At 32.4% G+C, this 20,298-nt stretch overlaps 2 protein-coding genes and 1 pseudogene across 3 annotated transcripts; all 3 read left to right on the forward strand.

Moving 5' to 3' along the window:
• The first annotated feature begins 4,032 nt into the window (after nt 1-4,032).
• LOC127904468 (photosystem II CP47 reaction center protein-like) lies at nt 4,033-5,585 on the forward strand (annotated as a pseudogene).
• A 1,500-nt stretch (nt 5,586-7,085) lies between these two features.
• LOC18106534 (60S ribosomal protein L19-3) lies at nt 7,086-9,256 on the forward strand. Its single transcript, XM_006372402.3, has 5 exons — nt 7,086-7,253; nt 7,768-7,890; nt 8,056-8,369; nt 8,908-8,963; nt 9,066-9,256. The coding sequence occupies exons 1-5, from the start codon at nt 7,142-7,144 to the stop codon at nt 9,088-9,090; spliced, it is 630 nt and encodes a 209-aa protein (XP_006372464.1). The 5' UTR covers nt 7,086-7,141; the 3' UTR covers nt 9,091-9,256.
• A 1,451-nt stretch (nt 9,257-10,707) lies between these two features.
• On the forward strand, nt 10,708-13,025 carry LOC18106533 (uncharacterized). Of its 2 annotated transcripts, XM_052448261.1 has the most exons (5): nt 10,709-11,012; nt 11,100-11,272; nt 11,708-11,776; nt 12,638-12,695; nt 12,789-13,025. In XM_052448261.1, exons 1-5 carry the CDS (start codon nt 10,824-10,826, stop codon nt 12,795-12,797), a joined length of 498 nt encoding a protein of 165 aa, XP_052304221.1. In that variant the 5' UTR covers nt 10,709-10,823; the 3' UTR covers nt 12,798-13,025. The 2 variants fall into 2 exon arrangements, with proteins under 2 accessions (XP_024444490.2, XP_052304221.1); XM_024588722.2 differs by lacking the exons at nt 12,638-12,695; nt 12,789-13,025 and having other exon boundaries at nt 10,708-11,012; nt 11,708-11,876.
• The last annotated feature ends 7,273 nt before the right edge of the window (nt 13,026-20,298 follow it).

Raw genomic sequence — 20,298 nt, forward strand, 5'->3', positions numbered from 1 at the left:
AACCTGATTTGAAGGGTTAACACAGTAATTCATATTTTTTTTTCCTTTTCTTCATTAGTTTTTTTCTTCCTGTTGGTTTTTTTTCTTTGTTTTTTTTCTTTTTAACTAATATATTTAATTATTACACTTTTATGACACGACCTTGCAGTCAGACACACGTCCAATGCTATTGGGTCTGGTATTGCAGTCCAGACACTTTTATGCTAAGGGTTAACCCAAGTTTAATGTTATTATTAATATTATAAATATTACTTTTGGGTCAAGCGTTGCAACCAAACCTAAGACTCTTGGGTATAACTTTACAAAAAACCTAACACTTTTAGATCTTGACTTTTTTTAAAATGCAAAAAATAATTGACCCGCGGCATCGCGCGGGGCATGTAACTAGTCCTTATCTAATTCTGATCATTGAATAAATGAAACTTTGATAAATAACTAATTGATTTCTTTTCTTTTAGTTATTCTTTTTCCCTTTTCTAGAATAATAAAACGGATTCTTCCAATATATAAAATAATAATTCCAACAGGCTTTTGCCTACTCTAACCTTCCCAACCACTATTTTTTTATATATAAGCATTTTGCCTTGAAATAAGAAATCTTATTGGTACTAGATATCAAACAAAAATAACAAAAATATAGTAAATAAAAATAAGTAGTAATTAAGTAGTAAATAGAAATGGATAAATAAATAGTGGGTTCCATCATTTCTATGGTTAATTCTTAAACAGGCGAGGTCCTCTCTATACACCGAAGCCCCTTACTTGATCGAATTCATGCTATTGTTAACTTGTATAGTTTACACTTTTTGGCTCTACCCATGAATTCCCCAGTAGTAGGTCTTTCACAACGAGGTCTGTTTTTACAGTAACGGTATTTAATTATGTGGTAGCTGATTAGCTGACCTTGTTAGTCCGTTCTTGCAAGAGTAAAGGCATCCATTTTTGGCTTTTTAATTTAAATAAGATTTGCCCTACTTAACAGATAATCATTTGCTATCAATGGGGAATTCTTTCGTATTTTCAATTGAAAATTGAGGTAATTGAATTTGCACCAGTAGAAACCATAAATTTGATACACAATAGAAGCATATTCTAGATCTCTTTTTTTCATTTTAGATAGTGAAGGGGGGAGTCTTCCATTCTATCATATTCATCGGTACTGATCACGGATAATGAAAAAATTCTTTATTTTGGCCCAACCCACAATCTGAAATCTGAACGAGTCGCACATACACCCTAGTACATGTCCCTCGGCGCTGAGGGCATCCCCCGAGAGTGAAGGATTTGGTGACATTTCTGATTGGTTGTCTTGTGTTTCTAATAAGTTATTTAATAATTAGCATGTTGAATTGTATGCATAATTGGCTGGTTTAGATCGATCTTAACCGGATGATTGTGAATTATTTCTATATTCATATTCTATTTTAATATTTTATTAAAATTAATAAAATTCAAATTAATAGAATATGAAACCTCAGTAAGAAACTAAAATCTCAAATCTTAATTTGTGTGAAATTCCTGCTATTTTTTATGTAACTGCTACAAGATCAACAATTCCATGAACTTGGGCTTCTACTGCTGACATAAAAACATCACTTTCCATGTCTTCAGATATAACCTATAAGGGTTTGCCTGTTCTTTGTGCATAAACCCTTGTGAGGATTTCGCGCAGTTTCAGTAGTTCTTCTGCTTCTAGAACAAATTCTCCTATTTATGCTTCATAAAAAGCAACAAAAGGTTGATAGATCATTACCCTGATGATATAAGATAATAAGGGTTACTTTATCTCGCATAAGAAGGTCACGAGAATAGATAAATAATAATATAAAAAAAGATGGAATTGAACAACTGTACAGGCATTGTTTGCGCATTGCATACGGCTCTACAAGAGAATTCACTTTTACCGAAGAAAAATAGAGAGTCTACAAAGCCTAGGTTGGTAAATGATACAATGACCACCCTTTCCTTGGGAGGAATTAAGAAAAACAAAATACTATGGTGGCTTCGTTGTTTTTATTTCATCGGTGATTTAGCAATCCCAAAGTTTCTTTTTTTTTCAAATAAAAAAAAAGAAAAAAGAATATAATCTTTTTTTTTCCTCTTTCATAATTCATAATAATATAAATAGAATTAAGAACCTTCTGGTATGAAAACAAAAAAAAAAGTTTGCGACACTAAAATAGGCTCCCGATAAAATCAAAACTACCCTTAATATCTCATGCTACTCTTTCAATACATAATCTAATGTTAAAACGAAATAAAAAAATTTCTTATATTGTATTCGAAATGCCATGCTTTTATTACTTAATATTCATATTTCATATGGCGAAGGCATAGTTTTCTTTTTTTGTTCAAATAAAATAAAAACTCATTGGCGTAAAAAATGAGGGAATGCTAGACGTTAGGTAATTTTTCCTCTGACCAAGATAAAAGATCCCATTGAAGCGGCTAATCTCATGCATATTGTTTGTACATCTAGTCGCACAAATTGCATAGTATCATAAATAGCTATTCTGGGTATTACCCATCTGCCAGGAGAGTTGATAAACAAAAACAAATCTTTGATCTCACTTTCTGTACTTAGTTATACCATAAGAGCGATAAGTTAATTCGAGATCTCACTATCAATATCTTGACCTAAAAAAGTAATCTTTCTCGATAAAGTCGGTTGATTAGGATCAAATTATATCCCTTAGGAACCGTACATGCACCTTTTGATGCATACGGTTCATCAAAAATCACGAAAAAAAGAATCAATATATAGATCCCATTTAACGAATAACGAAGGGGTTTTCCCTCCATTTTTCAAGAAAGATAGTTTTTTTACCTGTTTACCTATAAATAAATAAAAATTCATTAAACTTATCAAACTAACTTCTCATTGATGTATTCTTTCATCAGGATCCAATTCAAATCACGATACACATTCTCTTGTTCTTGAGTGGGCTTCTTTAATTCTTTTAGGTTTGTGCTATACTCCGAGTAAAGATTTGACTAATTTGGATTTGCACATATAGGGCAAATGCCCCCAATACCGTGTCTTTTTGCTACAACTTCCTCTTTTTTTCAATTCATTTCATGCCTTCCACAAAATATTTGATGTATTTATCAAATTATTCGATTGATTATGATTAGTAGTTTTAAAGTACTCATATTTCTAATTTATAAATAGAATATGATACAAAATTTATAAATAGAATATGATACAAATAGTAATCATAGATATAGTACTAATTGGTTTTTCTAAGCGGAGCCTGGATACTTTATTTTATTGGTCCAAACAAGCTAACTATAAATTATTCTAATTGATAATATTAATCTGAATAACTCCAAAGCATAGATCTAATTGCTACTTCACGCTCTAATTTTTGGATGATTTAATCAATCCTTCTTTGGTGAAACAAAGGATATCTCGATCGAGGTAGAGAACGGGAAAATCCCATAATGACCCAATGTCTCTGACAAGTCGCACTATACATCAATCCAATTTGAACTATCCTCTCCGGGATTTTGAAAAGGGACTTTTGGAACACCAATAGGCATTAAATGAAATAAAAAAAATGAAGTACTCTATTTCACTTTGATGTGAAAGCGTAACAATGAATTTATTGTCTTAATAATATTATATTGGATATTGGCTTTTATTTTATTATTTTTTTCTATTTTCTTTATTTTTTAGTTTTATTTTATTTGTTATTTGCGCAGATTCGATAAGTTCATAACATAAAAAAAGACAAAATGAATAAAGTAAAATTCTTACGAATAGGCTCTTTGAATGATGAACAAATTCGTATGCATTTGCTCATTTAAAATGGAGTCAACCTCCCATTGCGTTTGTACTTTTCTGGTATAGAATAGATCTGCTTCTCTTTGTTCCTACAAATAGAATTGTGACATTCTGACTAAAATACTAAAAAAAAATAGAATCATTTCTCTAAGATAATCCACTGAAAAAGAGAGGTCAATAACATAGTTTTTTCCAGTGCAATAAAGTTACATAATGTTTATCTTTCATTGATAAGGGGGTATTCCATGGGTTTGCCTTGGTATCGTGTTTATACCATCATATTGAATGATCCCGGTCGTTAGTTGGTTGTCCATATAGTGCATACAGCTTTGGTTGCTGGTTGGGCCGGCTCGATAGCTCTATATGAATTAGCAGTTTTTTATCCTTCTGACCCCGTTCTCAATCCAATGTGGAGATATTGTATGTTCATTATACCCTTCATGACTCGTTTAGGAATAACCAATTCATGGGGTGGTTGGAGTATTACAAGAGGAACTATAACAAATCCGGGTATTTAGAGTTATGAAGGTGTGGCTAGGGCACATATTGTGTTTTCTAGCTTGTGCTTCTTGGCGGCTATCTGGCATTAGGTGTATTGGGATCTAGAAATCTTTTGTGATGAATGTATAGGAAAACCTTTTTTAGATTTGCCCAAGATCTTTGGAATTCATTTATTTCTCTCAGAAGTGGCTTGTTTTAGGTTTGGTGCTTTACATGTAACAGGATTGTATGGTCCTAGAATATGGGTGTCTGATCCTTATAAGCTAACCAGAAAAGTACAATCTATAAATCCAGCGTAGGGGTGTGGAAGGTTTTGATCCTTTTATTCCGGGAGGAATAGCCTCTCATCATATTACAACAAGGACATTGGGCATATTGGCAGGCCTATTCCATCTTAGTGTCCGCCCACCCCAATGTCTATACAAAGGATTACGTATGGGAAATATTGAAACCGTGCTTTTCAGTAGTATCGTTGTTGTCTTTTTTGCAGCTTTTGTTGTTGCTAGAACTATGTGGTATGGTTCAGCAACTACCCCCATTGATAACGAGCGGGTACCCCCATTGAGTTATTTGGTCCCACTCGTTATCAATGGGATCAAGGATACTTCCAGCAAAAAATATATCGAAGAGTTGGTACAGGACTGGCTGAAAAATCAAAGCTTATCCGAAGCTTGGTCTAAAATTCCTGAAAAATTAGCTTTTTACTATTACATCGGAAATAATCCTGCAAAGGGTGGATTGTTCAGAGCAGGTTCAATGGATAACGAGGATGGAATAACTATTGGGTGGTTAGGACATCCTATATTTAAAGATAAAGAAGGGCGTGAGCTTTTTGTACATCGTATGCCTACTTTTTTTAAAACATTTCCGGTTGTGTTTGGTAGACGAAGATGGAATTGTTAGAGCTGATGTTCCTTTTCAAATGGCAGAATTTAAGTATAGTGTTGAACAAGTAGGTGTAACTGTTGAGTTCTATGATGGTGAACTAAATGGAATCAGTTATAGTGATCCTGCTACTGTGAAAAAATATGCTAGACGCGCACAATTGGGTGAAATTTTTGAATTAGATCGTGCTACTTTGAAATCCGATGGTGTTTTTCGTAGTAGTCCAAGGGGTTGGTTTACTTTTGAACATGCTTCGTTTGCCCTACTCTTCTTCTTCGGACACATTTGGCATGGCTCTCGAACCTTGTTCATAGATGTTTTTGTTGATATTGATCCAGATTTAGACGCTCAGGTGGAATTTGAAGCATTCCAAAAACTTAGAGATCCAACTACAAGAAGACAAGTAGTTTGATACAACATTAATCTCTGATTTTTTATCTCTATTTTCTTTTTGTAATTTGACATAGGGTACTGGGGACATCTTAATTTGAATCGCCGCCTTTTCTTTGTCTTGACTCTTGCTCTTTTTTTAACTGGGAACGCTCTAAATAAACAGATATGGAAGCTATAATTGTAAACCACGAACGAATCTATGAAAGCATTAGTTTATACATTCCTCTTTGTATCGATTCTAGGAATAATTTTTTTCCCTATCTTTTTTCGAGAATCGCCTAATGTTCCAACTAAAAAGATGAAATGGTTTTCCATTATCTTAATTGAAGTAATGAGCCTCCCAATCTTGGGGGGCTCATTACGTCAACTAGTCTCGTGTTCTTTTATAGCATAAGAAAAATGGAGAGGGAGCTTTTATACTAGGAGGCCAAAGTGCTTTTCCTGGTTGTGAATAGTAAGATAAAGATCTTGTTTGTTTTTGTGTTTTAAAAACGTTTTTAAAAAAAATTAAAATTTTTTATTTTTTTTATTTTAAATTAATATTTTGTTTAGATCATTTTAATATATTATTATAAATATTAAAAGAGAGGAACGGGCAGGAATGCTTGCGTACTTTACGATAATGCTCTAATTTTCTGTCCCATCCCCAGGCACACACTTCCCACGAGAAAATCCCATGCACCCGAAATTCTAAGGTTTTATAACCTTAAGCTGTAATTTCAAGTGTGAATTCTGAACCCCCATGGATGTGAACAGGAAGCAGAGTGTCCAAACCATTTCCCAGTTTTCACAAATTAACCATCTTTATTTCCAGTTTTTCTTTCTTTCTTTCTTGTTTCATTTTGATTTTTCACTCTTCCTCAGTAAAAAGTAAAAAAGAAAAAAGAAAAATTGAATTGTGCTGTGGTTTATATTAAGATTAAAGTACTTGGTGGATAAGTTTGATCTATAAATAAAGACCAAATCATTCATTTTATGTTTTCAATTTAAACACAATTTATCCATTCCATCCAATGATGCATGCTATGGTTTATTCATGTTTGTTTGTTTTATGTAAACAATGTTTTTGTAAAATAATCTCTTCGATATTTTACGTTTGATTTATTTATTTATTTGAGAAAATTTGATTGATATAAATATTTTATGATAAAAAAAAAACTTGAAATATTTTATGAGTATAAAAAATAAAAATATTATTGTCTTAAACTCAGCTATATTAAAGTCATATGTCATGGATTAAACTATTTAACTCAGATTAATTAATGTAGGTTAATTTAAAATAATGTTATTTCAGAATAATATTATTTTAAAAATTTTAAATTAAATCACATTTTAATTGAAATTAAACTACTTGATGTTGTTTAATAAATTAAGTTGATTTTGGGTTGATTTTTTTTTTTAACCGGACCGGTTTAATGACTATGGTCTCAGCAAACACACAGCCCATAACCCAGAATAGCCCGAAAGCCCAACCCGCAAACCCTAGAAGAAGAAACTCCCATGGTATAAATACCAACATAAACACGCGCTGGCCTCATCCGCTCTCCCACAACAGCTCTCGAAGAAGACGCGGAGATGGTTTCCCTCAAACTCCAAAAGCGGCTTGCTGCTAGTGTCCTCAAGTGTGGCAAAGGCAAAGTTTGGCTTGACCCAAATGAAGGCAATGAGATCTCCATGGCAAATTCACGTAATCAAAACAATAACCTTTCTCTCTGTTATCATTTCGTCTTGGTTTTTTGTTCTTTTCTTGCTGGATTTTGCTTAGTTTTTAGTGGGGTTGTTTTTTTTTTTTTCATGCGATGTTAAAATGAGTTGTAAATTTAATAAATTTAGCAAATTCTTTTGGGGGGTTTTATTAATTTTTTTTATGAAATTGAAATGCAAGGCTGTCAGTTGTTTGTGTGTTTGAGGACCCTTTTATGCACAAAAAAAAAAGGTTCCAAGCTATTTTCTTATGGAAGTTGAAGTATGTATCAATTGTCCTGGTTTATTTTAGTTGTAGTAAATGAAGGTTTTGAAGTTTAAGTTTTGATAATTAGTTTTGTGTTTCTGTTTAGTTCTGTTTTGATGTTCTTATGAAATGGAATTTTGTTAAAAAGAACAATAAAAATAGAAAGAAAATAGTTTTCGAAAATTTGTTAGTGATTGATTTTTTTGTTGTAGTGATTTAGTTTGTGTTGATGGTATTTGCAATAATTCAGGCCAGAACATAAGGAAGCTTGTCAAGGATGGCTTCATTATCAGGAAGCCAACCAAGATTCACTCTCGGTCTCGTGCTCGACGAATGAATGAAGCAAAGAGGAAGGGACGACACTCTGGCTATGGTATATTACTATATTTTACGAATGAACGATTTTCAAGTTTGCTTGTGCTCGGGCACTTTTTTTTTTGTTTTTGCAAGAGTAATTGGATGAACTGGTAGTTTATTCCGTGTAATTTTGTTTATGTCCTAGAATGCGTTAAATTTCAAGCTGTTTGAACCACTCTAGGTAAGCGCAAGGGTACCAGGGAAGCTAGGCTGCCAACAAAGGTTCTCTGGATGAGGAGGATGCGTGTTCTAAGGCGTCTGCTCCGCAAGTATCGTGAGTCTAAAAAGATTGACAAGCATATGTACCATGACATGTACATGAAGGTGAAGGGTAATGTGTTCAAGAACAAGAGGGTTCTAATGGAGAGCATCCACAAATCAAAGGCTGAGAAAGCTAGGGAAAAGACCCTGGCTGACCAATTTGAGGCCAAGAGGGCAAAGAACAAGGCTAGCAGGGAGAGGAAATTTGCCAGGAGGGAAGAACGTTTGGCCATGGTAAGATTTGTAGTCGCTTGCTGCTAGTGAACACTACATTGTTGAATTATTTATTTGAAAAGCTGATTGTTGTTGGTTGATGATGTGGAATTGCTCGGCTCATCAATCATGTTTCAATAATGATGCGCTTTGTGTTTTAAAAGTGTTTTTGAAAAAAAAATTGTATTTTCAAATTGTTTTGATGTTCTTGTATCAAAAATGAATTTTAAAAAATATATATTATTTTGATGTGTTTTCAAGAAAAAAACACAATGAAAAGCAATTATTATCTCACTATCATCCTGCATCTAAAACTATAAATTACCTAATAGGTGTTGTAAATTGGGCATGTTGAAACTTTTGACCTTCTGTCCTTGTCTGGTGTGTGCCTCAAGCCTGGTGTGGCACGTGGATGTCCTTACAGTCACAGAACAGAACTTTAATAATACTGTGTTATATTAGATTGGTCTAAGTATTCTTTTAGCCAGAGTTTAACATAGATATCAGGAAATTTTGTATAAAATGGGATGCTGATGTTGTTCATTGTAATAATCTACAGGGACCTGGGGCTGAAAAAGCAGTAGCTGCACCACCTGCTGCTTCTCAACCAACAGAGTGAGTATATATATTACAATAGTATATACTTCTGAGTCTTTGACTAAATATTCTTGTTTTAATCCAATATGTTAACTGTTCCATATGTTGTTTTGTTTGCAGGGGAACTAAGAAGTCCAAGAAGTGATCCTGAGATCCAACGATTTGTAACTTTTTGCTTAGTGTCTGATTTTGTTTGTTGCTTTAGACAATGTTGTTTTATATCTTAGATCGAAGGAAGTTTAAGCTGTTGGTACTTGATGCGATATGTAACTCCTGTTTTTGTCGATTAAAAATCTATTATTTTGTTCTTACCACGGTTTTGATGTTTTTTATTTCTGCTGAGCCTCTTCCAATCAATATTTTTTTTTTTCTTTCAAGAGCCATTAAAATCCTATATCCTGCAACCATGTTGAGCTCTCTGTGTCATGTATTTTTTATCCTTTTTATCTTCTTAGATGATACAAGGATGTGTTGGCTTTTGAGTAATTTTATGATGCCAAAAGAGTAATTAATGCCATTCGTTATTTTTTAGAGCTTTTCTTTGAAGAACGAGATAGATAAAAATTCTAGGTGTAGCTGTTTCTAGGATCATGAATTTTATTTTTTTTGTACGTTTCTTTCTTCAAATTAAGTTTTACTCGATGAGCATGTTACGAGGAGGTGGTGTGCTCATCGATCTTTGAGAAAATTTATCAGTGTAGTTTAGATTTTTGAGTCTTCGAAGTAGTTCCACACCTGGTTATAGAAATAAATTAAAGATCGCCTTAAGAATAGTATCCAGATTATTGTTGTTACGGTCTTCTGTCTACCAGATGGCATCAATATTATCTGCAATTGCTTGTTCCTAATGGTTTTGCCAGGTTCATCCTTTCTCCTCTTCTGGTTCGTGACCTAGACGGTTCGGGAAGCTCGTATGTCAGCTCAATTTCATTTCTGGCCAAGTTTCCTGTCATGTCTTGAAAATTACACTAATGATGTTAAAATTTGCACTCCCACTTGGAGAAAAGTTATCAGCCATCCTACGGCGAGCTGGTGGACAGCATGTTGTTTTCGAATGGCTTTTGTATGAAACGGGGTTCCTTAGGCAGACTTCCTGCATGATTTGTACAGTGGGTTCAAGAGTTATTTTTGCTTTAAAATATGTTAATATAATTTTTTTTTAACTTTCTTTATTTTTAACATCAAGTCACAAGTCTAAAAAAAATATCTGTTTAATATTTAATGCTTTTGTATACTAAACATATTTTTAAAACGCATCAGTAACGATCGTACTGTAGAGTGCCGCCAAGCTTTGATTAATTTAGTCCTTGACGACTGTCCCAGTTGGCTAGTGGATGTTCTCTGTGGGTCAAGTTGCTAGGATGATAGGATCAAGTCTTTAGAATACCATCTTTTACGAATTCTATGACTTATCTGCCTTTAATCCATTGGAAGGTGAGTTTAGTTTACGATTGTGAAAATGCCACCTGATTTTAAATTAGAAAGAGATGAAAGAAAAGGTCAATAGTGAATTTTGTTTTAAAAAAAGGTTCTGGATAAACTTACAAAACTTGAGAAAGAAAGAAACCTCGGATTAAAAAAAATTATATGAAAAGTGAATACTTGGGATTTAAAACAATGTGCTTGACAAAAGGGGTGTGACAGCTTCGAAACCAGGACAGAACTGGCCTGTTAACTGTTTTGACAAATTATTCAAAAAGATTTTAAGATTATGATGGCGTAGCTTATTCTTGTGGGCTTCCCTAGAAGAAAAAGGTAGGAACAGTTCAGAAAAACCCACAAAGGCACAAACACAAACTCAAAAAGTCAACCTCGACAGCTCAGAACTAAGTATAAGAGAAGTGGGTTCCGTTTCTTTCAGTTCCAAAACCAGACATCATGGCAGGAGTAGAAATGTTCCCTAGAGGATTTGGCAATGTAGCTTTTGTTCTTGTTGCTTATTGCTTTCTCAATTTCTGGATGGGATTCCAGGTTGGCAAAGCTCGCAAGAAATACAACGTCCCTTATCCAACCCTTTATGCTATCGAATCAGAAAACAAAGATGCCAACCTCTTCAACTGTATTCAGGTCCTCTGGCCCTTACTTTTCTTTTCTTGTTTCTGTTTCCTGAAATTTGGATTTTAACCTCTCTTTTTTTTTGGTTCTGTGGTGCAGAGAGGGCATCAGAATTCCCTGGAACATATGTCAATGTTCTTTTTGCTGATGGTGTTAGGAGGGATAAGGCATCCTTGTGCTTGTGTTGCTCTTGGATCCATTTATACTGTCACTCGGTTTTTCTATTTCACTGGCTATTCCACTGGGGACCCTAAAAACCGTCTCACTATTGGGTTTGTTCCCTTTCTCTCTTGCTCTCAGTGCTTACCTTGTTCTGTCTTGATTGAAAATTTAGATAAAAGTACAATTTTTTTTAATCAATTCCAGTCATATGTGCATAACTCCTGAACATAAATATGTGAAAATCGCATTGGTAGGTCACATTCAAGATTTGCATAAGTTATTAACTGAGCAATTTCAGTCCGTCAATGCATGCGCGCATATTCTGATGAATTTTATACCCACATGTCACATATATGGGATTGCTACGTTGCCTGCATCATGCCTTTAACAGCATTGGATTTGACGTTGGTAATACCTTTTAACCAATGATCCAACCAGCATCGGCTTTGGGACGATGCTGACACTCTAGACTTCCCCATGTGTAGGATTAAATTAGTGTCAGGCCGCAATACTGTAATGGTAATGATTTCCCTTTTTATGTGCAGGAAATATGGGCTCTTGCCTTTGATGGGGCTTATAGGGTGCACAATTTCGTTCGGCATCAGTCTTCTTCGAGGAAAGTCCTTGTCTGTTGTTTACTTATCTTGTGGTTTTGCTTTCCTTAATTTTCCATGTTCATCCATCTTTAGTGTGTTTATGTTTTGTGTTTAACAAGCTGTACTTTCTTTGAATATTGAGGTGATATTCTTCTAAGATCATTTCTCCTTTGTCTTTGAATTCCTTCCAATTCAGAGGCACCAATAGAACATCTCTCATAGCCTCCAACCGGGTGGTCAAAAAATATGATCACAAGAGTCACCACCACCGCTGTGCATTTGGTGGCATGGGATTTTTCCAAAGACATACAAGGCAATGCCTTTATGTTGAAAGGAAAATGAACCCTTGATTTGTCTCTGTCAGATATGGCAATTATATATCTCAACTAGCAATAACGTTTTCCAACACAATTTGTTTTTGTCAAAGCAAGTTTACATTGAATCCAATAGTTAGATATAGAATGATAATGGCATTGGTGCTAGACTTTCTTAGGTGGAAAACAGAAAATACTGGAAGGTCCTGGTATCGGTGCTAAAACAATCAAGGACCTTTGGTCATAGTTGTCAACTCATTTCGGAGATTGACGTGGAATAAGGCTCAGGCTGCAAAATAGAGATTAGCAGTGGCAACTCTCCCACGTTGTAAATTGTGTAAGATGAAACTTTAGACCTTCTGTCTTTGTCCTTCGAACCATGTCAGTTTGGTGTGTGCCTCAAGCTGGTTTGGTGCCTGGATGTCCTTACAGCCACAGAACAGGGCTTTAATGATACTCTGTCAAATGAGATTGGACCAAGTCTGCGTTTAGCCATAATTTAGCATAGATACCGGGTTGTTTTGTATAAAATGGGATGTTTATGTTGTTCATTGTGATTTTTTACAGGGCCCTGTGACGGAAAAACCAGTAGCGGCTCCTCCTGCTACTTCTCAAGCAGCAGAGTGAGTATATATGTTACAATAGTATATACTTTGACTTAAATATTCTTGTTTTAACACAATATGTTAACTGTTCCCTTTGTTGTTTGTTTGCAGGCGAACTAGGAAGTCCAAGGAGTGATCCTGAGCTCCAACGTAACTTTTTGCGCAGTGTCTGATTTGGTTTGCTGCTTTAGACAATGTTGTTTTAAATCTTAGATCGAAGGAAGTTTAAGATGTTGGTACATGATGCGATATGTATCTCCTGTATTTGTCGATTAAAAATCTATTATTCTGTTCCTATATATATATATATATATTTAAGAAAAGTTTGGCTGAGCCTTTTCCATCCTATATCCTGCAACCATGTTGATCTCTCTGTGGCCTGTTTTTTTTCTCCATATTACTCTGCTAGATGATACAAGGCTGTGTTGGCTTTCTTTATCGGAGCAAGTCATGTGCCTGGGCGATGGGATCTTTAAGAAAAGGAATCAATGTAGTTCAGACTTTCGAGCCTTCGAAGTTGTTTCACACTTGGCTATAGAAATAAATTAAAGATCCAGATCATTTTGTTACCATCTTTTATCTGCAGGATGGCATCAATGTCATCTTCAATTGCTTGTTCCTAATAATTTTGCGAATTTCATCCTTTGTCCTCATCTGTTTCATGACCTGGGCGGTTTAGGAAGCTAGTATGCCGGCCAAATTTCATGCCTGGCCAAGTTCCTTGTCAAGTCCTGAAGATTAAGCTAATGATGTTAGAATTTATGTACTGCAAATTGGAGAAAAGTTGTCACCCATTGTGCGCGTCAAGCTGGTGAATAGCAGGTGGTTTATGATTGGTAGAGAATGGCTTTCTGCATATAATATGGGGCTCCTTAGCTAGATTTCTTCTTCAAGTCCCGCCAAGCTTTGATTAAAGATTGTCCCAGTTGGCTAGTGGATGTTCTTCTGTGGGTCAACTTGCTAGGATCAAAAGAAACTAAAACGATAACCTTTTTTATTTATTGGTACTTTTATCGACAAAACACATTTATCCTTGGATGTGAGGGTATAATTGACTCTTTGCTTTTTTTTATTCAGTAAAATAATTAATATACCCTTTTAAATAAAGATTAATGAACTGGTGAGTAGAGGCATTTTTAGTTTTTCATATTGAATGCGCAATAAAATAACCATAGAATTATCTTCAACGTGTCAGGGGTTTTTTTTTATTATTATCGAGTTTAATTAAAAACAATTTAGTATTTTGATATATATAAAATATTATTTAATTTTAAAAAATGGGTTGTGGGTGAAAATCAGCCAAACTTCAGCTTTTACAATGGCATATTAATCCTCATAGCATCCATTTCATTCTTGGACGATGCGTTTAGCTAAATAAAATATATTGGGTTTTGTGTCGGTGATCTTTTTTTTTTCTTTTTTCCTTCTTAATTTTATAACTTTTCCTTGCATAACTCTTTAATTTATTTATTTATTTCAGATTTAATTTATATTTTTTATTATTATTTATTTTATTTTAAACAATCTATGGAATTAGAATTTTCCAGCACGTTATGTTTTTGTCAAAGCAAGAAAGTTGAGATTGGATCAAATTAGTTAGATATAGAATGATGCTGCCATTGTTGCTGAACTTTCTTTAATGGAAATCAGACAATGCTGGAGGGTCCTCGAATAGGTGCTAAATCAATCAAAGAGGTCACCTTTGGTCATAATTGTCAACCTGGTCCATCCAGAGGGATCGATTTGGAAAATATCCCGTGTTATTGGATTAATTTGAATCAATTATTTTTACTAAAAAAATTTTATTAAGTAAATATACATTTTGGTTCAATTTAAAATTTAATCTCTGCAAAAATCAAAATTACTCATGAGTTACTATGATTGATTGATTGAAACTAACTAATTAATCCCTCTTGTATGGAAAATTATTTAATAATACCATAACAAAAATTTATTTGGAGTTGGTGGTGGTAGCCGGTTCAAATCCATAGGCACCACCGATTGTTTTTTCTGCATTTTGGATTTGCTATGTGCTTTTTAAAAGTGACGATGATGATAGTGGTGTTTTTACTGATGTAATTGTAGGGTTTTAATGGCGGTTTAATACTTCCTTGGTCGGCTGTGAGTTGTAGATATATGATGAAAGGTATGTTTGTGATTGTTTTTTAAAATATTTTTTATTTAAATATATTAAAATAATATTTTTTTTATTTTTTAAAAATTATTTTCAATATCTACCCATCAAAATAATCTGGAAACACAAAAAAATATTAATTTAAAATAAAAAAAATAATTTTAAAACAAAAAATACTTTTAAAATACAAAAACAAGTCTAAATTAAAATTTGAATGCAGGAGAAAGGTCCAAATTTTAAATTGAAAAGCATTTGGTTAATAGGATACGCCACAGCCTTTTTTAGAGCATTTTCAAGAATAGAAGCTATTTAGAAGAATTAAATTGATAAAATAATTTTTTAAATAGTGTAAATAATTTTATTTTTTTTGTATATGCATTTCATTTTAATAGAAAAAAAACCATTTAAAAAGGCTAATTGCATTTTAATATATTTCATATTAATGCAATATTTATTAATAGTAACTAGCTAGTACACTTCTAATCAAAACTCCTCTTTTGCAAAAAGATATATTAATTAAATTTTTAGCTCCTTTGACCAACATGTAAGAATATCTCTTCAACTTAAAAAGACTATTTTGGCCCTTCAATACAGTTCTTCCTTTGGAAGTAAAAAAAAATGAGGGTGTAGAAACAAAAACTCTCTCTAAAAATTGTGTCGACAGACAGTGATGAAAGCAAAAAAAAAACTTGTCCTTTTCTTTTAGCTTTTCCCCTGAAGATACCTTGAATCATCATTCACTATCTTTCAAGCAACAAGGCAGGCAGGTGATATCCTCGTAGCGGTGTTTTGAGCCCTGCCTTGACATCACAAGTCTCTTATTGATATATTCATTCAATACTTCAACTATGATATTTTTTTTTATTATTAATGTGGATGTTCGGACTAATTTGTGCACACTTCGACTAATTCCACGGGTCTTGAAATTAACGACCATGTAAGCCTCCAGTAGCCATCATATTAACAACCACAGGGTTCGAACCTGAAACCACAGGGGGAGCAAACTTCTTGATTCCTAAACTCTTACTACTAGGTCTCCACCAGATGGTTTGATAGTGTTTTTTATAACTTAATAAGTTTACCAGGTCAAATTAGATTAAAACTAACTCAAGGATATTTTTTTATTTGTAATTAAAACAACTTTGTTTAGTTTTCTTTAAAAAAAAATCAAAATAACATGTTTTGGATTAAATATTAAAATAAAAAACAGAATTGAGTTAACTCGCTGATATTAATTTCAAGTTAATTCAATAACTCTCGAGTTTTGAATAGTATCTCTTACCTACGTCTCAATGTCCATGGCATTTTTTGTTGGTTGGCAACGTGTTGTCCACCAATCACTGCATGTTGTTTTAAAAGCATAATTGCTGCCCGACCATAAAAAACACACCAAAAACCTGGCAGAAAGCCTAAAACTTTTTTTTTTCAAAAGTTTTGACTGTGAGACTCTTGTAATTGAATGTTTGATTGGAATTTATTTGGTCAATGTTTTAATTACTCGTTTGCCGGCCTGCTAGGGCTCCATATAACTGTTGTGGATCAAGCTTTGGCATCCCATAATCATGGGTGTTCATCGATTAAAACCTTTTTGTTTAATTACTAGGGTTTTCTCAGAACCTAGTTCTTGTATTGATACAATTTGATTTACTTTATTATTCTTTATCTTGACTATATATATATATATATATAGGTAGTTATAGCTAGCCTCCTCAAAGGTTAAGCCCTAGATATTGTTTTTAACTACTCTATGAAAAGAAAATTTAATTAAGAAAATGAAAATTCAGTGGGACATGAATAAATTTTCATTAATTTTCCTGTAACAAAAGGAATTTATTAACCACATGTAAATTGATAATTGTAGCATGGATGCCATGTTCGGTTTCCTCCACACACTTCACATCTTAGGGGTACTAGTTATAGTTTATTTTTTTAATTGTGAATGTCCGGGTCAGTTTACACGTATCTCAATTAATTATTTAAGACTTTAAAGTTAACGACTAGATAAGTCTCTAGCAGTTCTAAGGTTTATCGCATTCGAACTAGTGATACATGAGGAACAAACTCAAAATCTAACCAGTTAAACTATGTTCCTCAATATTAGTTTTAGTAGTTTATAAGAGAATATTTGAATATTATTAACTCGCAATTGAGTGTTATTATTTGTATAGATACATTAAACAAGTATAAAAATTGAATTAAGCATGGATTGAAGAAGATATTTTTATCCAATATATATATATAAAAATGATCTTGAATACTTTAATTGAAAATTCCAAATTCAAGTTCAAAGTGTTGAAAATAAAAAAATGAACTTGACTACTTTAATTGAGAATTCCAAATTTAAGTTCAAAGTGTTAAGAATAGCATTGGAGATTCAAGATTGAGGAGCAACTTTCAGCATGATGCGTGGAGAAACTTAAATTGATTGGTGGAGCTACGAGGAATGAAACGCCAAAGTCAATTATTGTAGGCCCTCTTCTTTAATCCCCCTTTTTTTTCACTTCATGACAATATTGTTTTTTTTTTAATATGTAAATATTTGTAAACAACCTTAACATTTATTTTTAGTTGTAAATATTCATTTTCAGTTTTATTTAAATTTTTATTATCATATTGATGTGTGATTGTATTTTTGTTTCTTGATCACTTCTCTTTGATAACGACAGCACAATTAAATTTGGATTAGATAAGTATATATGGGTAATGTAGAGTGTGAGTAGTGGTCTTCAGATCCATTTCAATCGATATAATCCTGAACATACTTATGATTATTGTTTGCTCATTATCCATGCGGGTCCAACATTATATTTCAAAAGTGAAGATTTGATTTTATTATCAGTTTTAGGTCTCAAATCATCGTACCAGAATCTAATAGCATTTTATTATTAATAATAATAAGCACATGTTAGTTTAAATAAAATCTTAACATTTAAACACATTAGACATCTTTATCATTAAAAATAAACACAAAACAACTTATTTTAAATAAAATGCATGGAATAATTATTATCTTTCATATTACATAACCATCTTCTTACTTAAAAATACTTGAAAAACTATAGTTAAGATTCTTAATTATTATAAAACTAAATAACAACTCTTTTTTATATTTTTAACTTATTTTTATACATAGCACACCTCAATATTCATGGGGAATTATTTTTTTTTCTGTTGGCAACGTGTTTTCAACCAATCACTACCTTTTGTTTCAAAAAGCATAGTGACTGCCCCACCACAAGTAACACCGCCAAAAACTTGGCGGGTAGCCGGAAACTTTATTTTCCCCGAAAGGTTTGAACGTGAGACTCTTAAAATTTTCGAAATTTACATGGTCAATGTTTTAATTACTCGTTTGCCGGCCTGTTAGGGTTCATATAACTGTTGTGGATCAAGCTTTGGCATCCCATAATCATGGCTGTTTACAAGATCCCTCCATGGATGTCTTGGTACAAGTTTAAGGTTATTTAAACAGTCTATCTATACTTACAGTGAACCAAATTCAAGCATCCAACCGGCAATGATTGCAATAAAGGGCAAGTTGTGCCCTAAAGCCTGTAATAAAACCACACCAGAGATCGCCATTGCCACATCTATGCTCCCTCTTACACGAACACCAACAACTTATTATTACGTTAATTGAAAAGGAAAATGATTTAATGTTTCATGCACCACGAAAATAGGACGATTCTATGTTCTTGACATTGCTTGTAATAGTAGAAATCCAATTCAATTAATTCACACTCGTACTCGTCCTAATTGCTTAATTCACAACTTGTTTTAAGATTTTTTTTAAAAAAATTAAAGGATATCATTTTAAAAAATAAAATTAGATTAACTAAATCGTTTGTTGAATAATTATATTTAAATTGTTGTGCTGAGATGATTCTTCAACATGATATTAAAACCTTGATAATCAAGCAGTTATAAGTTCAAATTTTACTATTTTTATTATGTTTAATAAAAATTAAACATAAAATAATATAATTCTGTATAGTTTCAAGCTAAAATTATTTTTTACTATAAAATTATAAAAATTATATTTTAAAAACTCAACAACTATCTCAATTTTTTAAATTAAAATAATTCTTTAATAATATTATTCAATGTTTAATTTAAAAACTCATCCAAGTCAAGTTCAGGATGGACAGGACACGGGGCATTAATTGTGGCTTTTATGACTTTCTTGTAAAGAAAAAGGAGGTGTGGGATCGCTTTGGTCAGTTGTGGCTTTTATATTTTCCCGACCTACAATAAATGCTTTGAATTCCAATTATTTTTGTCAGAAGAAAGTGTATTTGCATTAAAAAAATCAAATCGACAAGACATAAAAGGGTACTAGTTATGCTATGTAACACGTGGTGTATACCATGGATCATATATTTTTATTTTTTATAAAAGAATTATATATATATATATATATTTTAATGTATTAGTGTAATTTAAAAAATCTAAGTTTAAATAAAAAAAATTATACATATATTCAATTAAAAAAATTGAACTATATATGCAAATAAATAAATAAATAAAAATTCATTAACGAAACCTAAAAATAAAACTAGTTTTTCAACTAATTTTTGATTAAAAACACATGTAAAACACTGTATAAATCATAACAAATCTATATATGACACAGAAGACCGTCCTAAAAATCAAAATCGACCATATTCAAAAATCAATTTGAGTTAAAATCTATTTTTTCATGAACTTTAAGAGGTACAAAAACATCTAATATTAACTTCTTTTTTTTTTATCAAATGCATGGAACCATTTGACACAAATATAGTTAATTTTAGTGGCCTAAATCAGTAACAACATTCTTCTCTATTTACGAATCTGACGACCTCTTTTTTTTCTCAACAAAAAACTAAAAAATAACAAAAATAAACTTTTGTACAAAAATTGAATTGAAAAAATATTGAGGTATTAAAATTATATAATTTACATGATTTTTGAACTTAAAAAACCAAAATATATCTTTTATAAAACTTGTAGTATACCACCCGTATTTAACATCTTTTTCATTTTGTCCCTCTTCTTTTAATTCAGTAACCTTGATTAAAAATCCATCAGTTATACCCGCAGGTCCATTTTACAACAAAGGGGCAAGTCCTAGTCTGCAGCCCTCTACGAAACCTTACCAGCAATGGTAAATGTATCTATTTTCTTCACAGGAAACAAACCCTAACAACCTATTGCTACTGCTACAAGACTCGCATTTTTAAGGTTCGAGTAATATGTTAAGATAAATTAACCTAGATTAATTCAGTTTAAATTGAATGACATTATTATGGAAAAAAAATCCAATCTAGCTCAACATGAAATCCTAACTCTAGTAATGTTTTAGGTCGACAAATAACAAGGTTAACCAACTTCTGAAAAAGAAAAAAACCCAAGTTTTGATTGTATTAGCTAAGTTTAATTTGTTAACGTTTTATTTTATTTAATATAAAATTTAATCTAATTCAAACTTAAAATTAATAAATTATC

Source organism: Populus trichocarpa, chromosome 17 (assembly GCF_000002775.5).
Source record: "Populus trichocarpa isolate Nisqually-1 chromosome 17, P.trichocarpa_v4.1, whole genome shotgun sequence".
In the NCBI taxonomy this organism is placed as follows: domain Eukaryota; kingdom Viridiplantae; phylum Streptophyta; class Magnoliopsida; order Malpighiales; family Salicaceae; genus Populus; species Populus trichocarpa.

Bases quoted from the DNA above. Each gene is read 5' to 3' on its own strand.
- LOC18106534 (XM_006372402.3), top strand. From the start codon at position 7,142: ATGGTTTCCCTCAAACTCCAAAAGCGGCTTGCTGCTAGTGTCCTCAAG. The intron at 7,254-7,767 runs GTAATCAAAACA...GCAATAATTCAG, and splicing joins GATCTCCATGGCAAATTCAC to GCCAGAACATAAGGAAGCTT. The intron at 7,891-8,055 runs GTATATTACTAT...GAACCACTCTAG, and splicing joins GGGACGACACTCTGGCTATG to GTAAGCGCAAGGGTACCAGG.
- LOC18106533 (XM_024588722.2), top strand. From the start codon at position 10,824: ATGGCAGGAGTAGAAATGTTCCCTAGAGGATTTGGCAATGTAGCTTTT. The intron at 11,013-11,099 runs GTCCTCTGGCCC...TCTGTGGTGCAG, and splicing joins ACCTCTTCAACTGTATTCAG to AGAGGGCATCAGAATTCCCT. The intron at 11,273-11,707 runs GTTTGTTCCCTT...TTTTATGTGCAG, and splicing joins AAAAACCGTCTCACTATTGG to GAAATATGGGCTCTTGCCTT.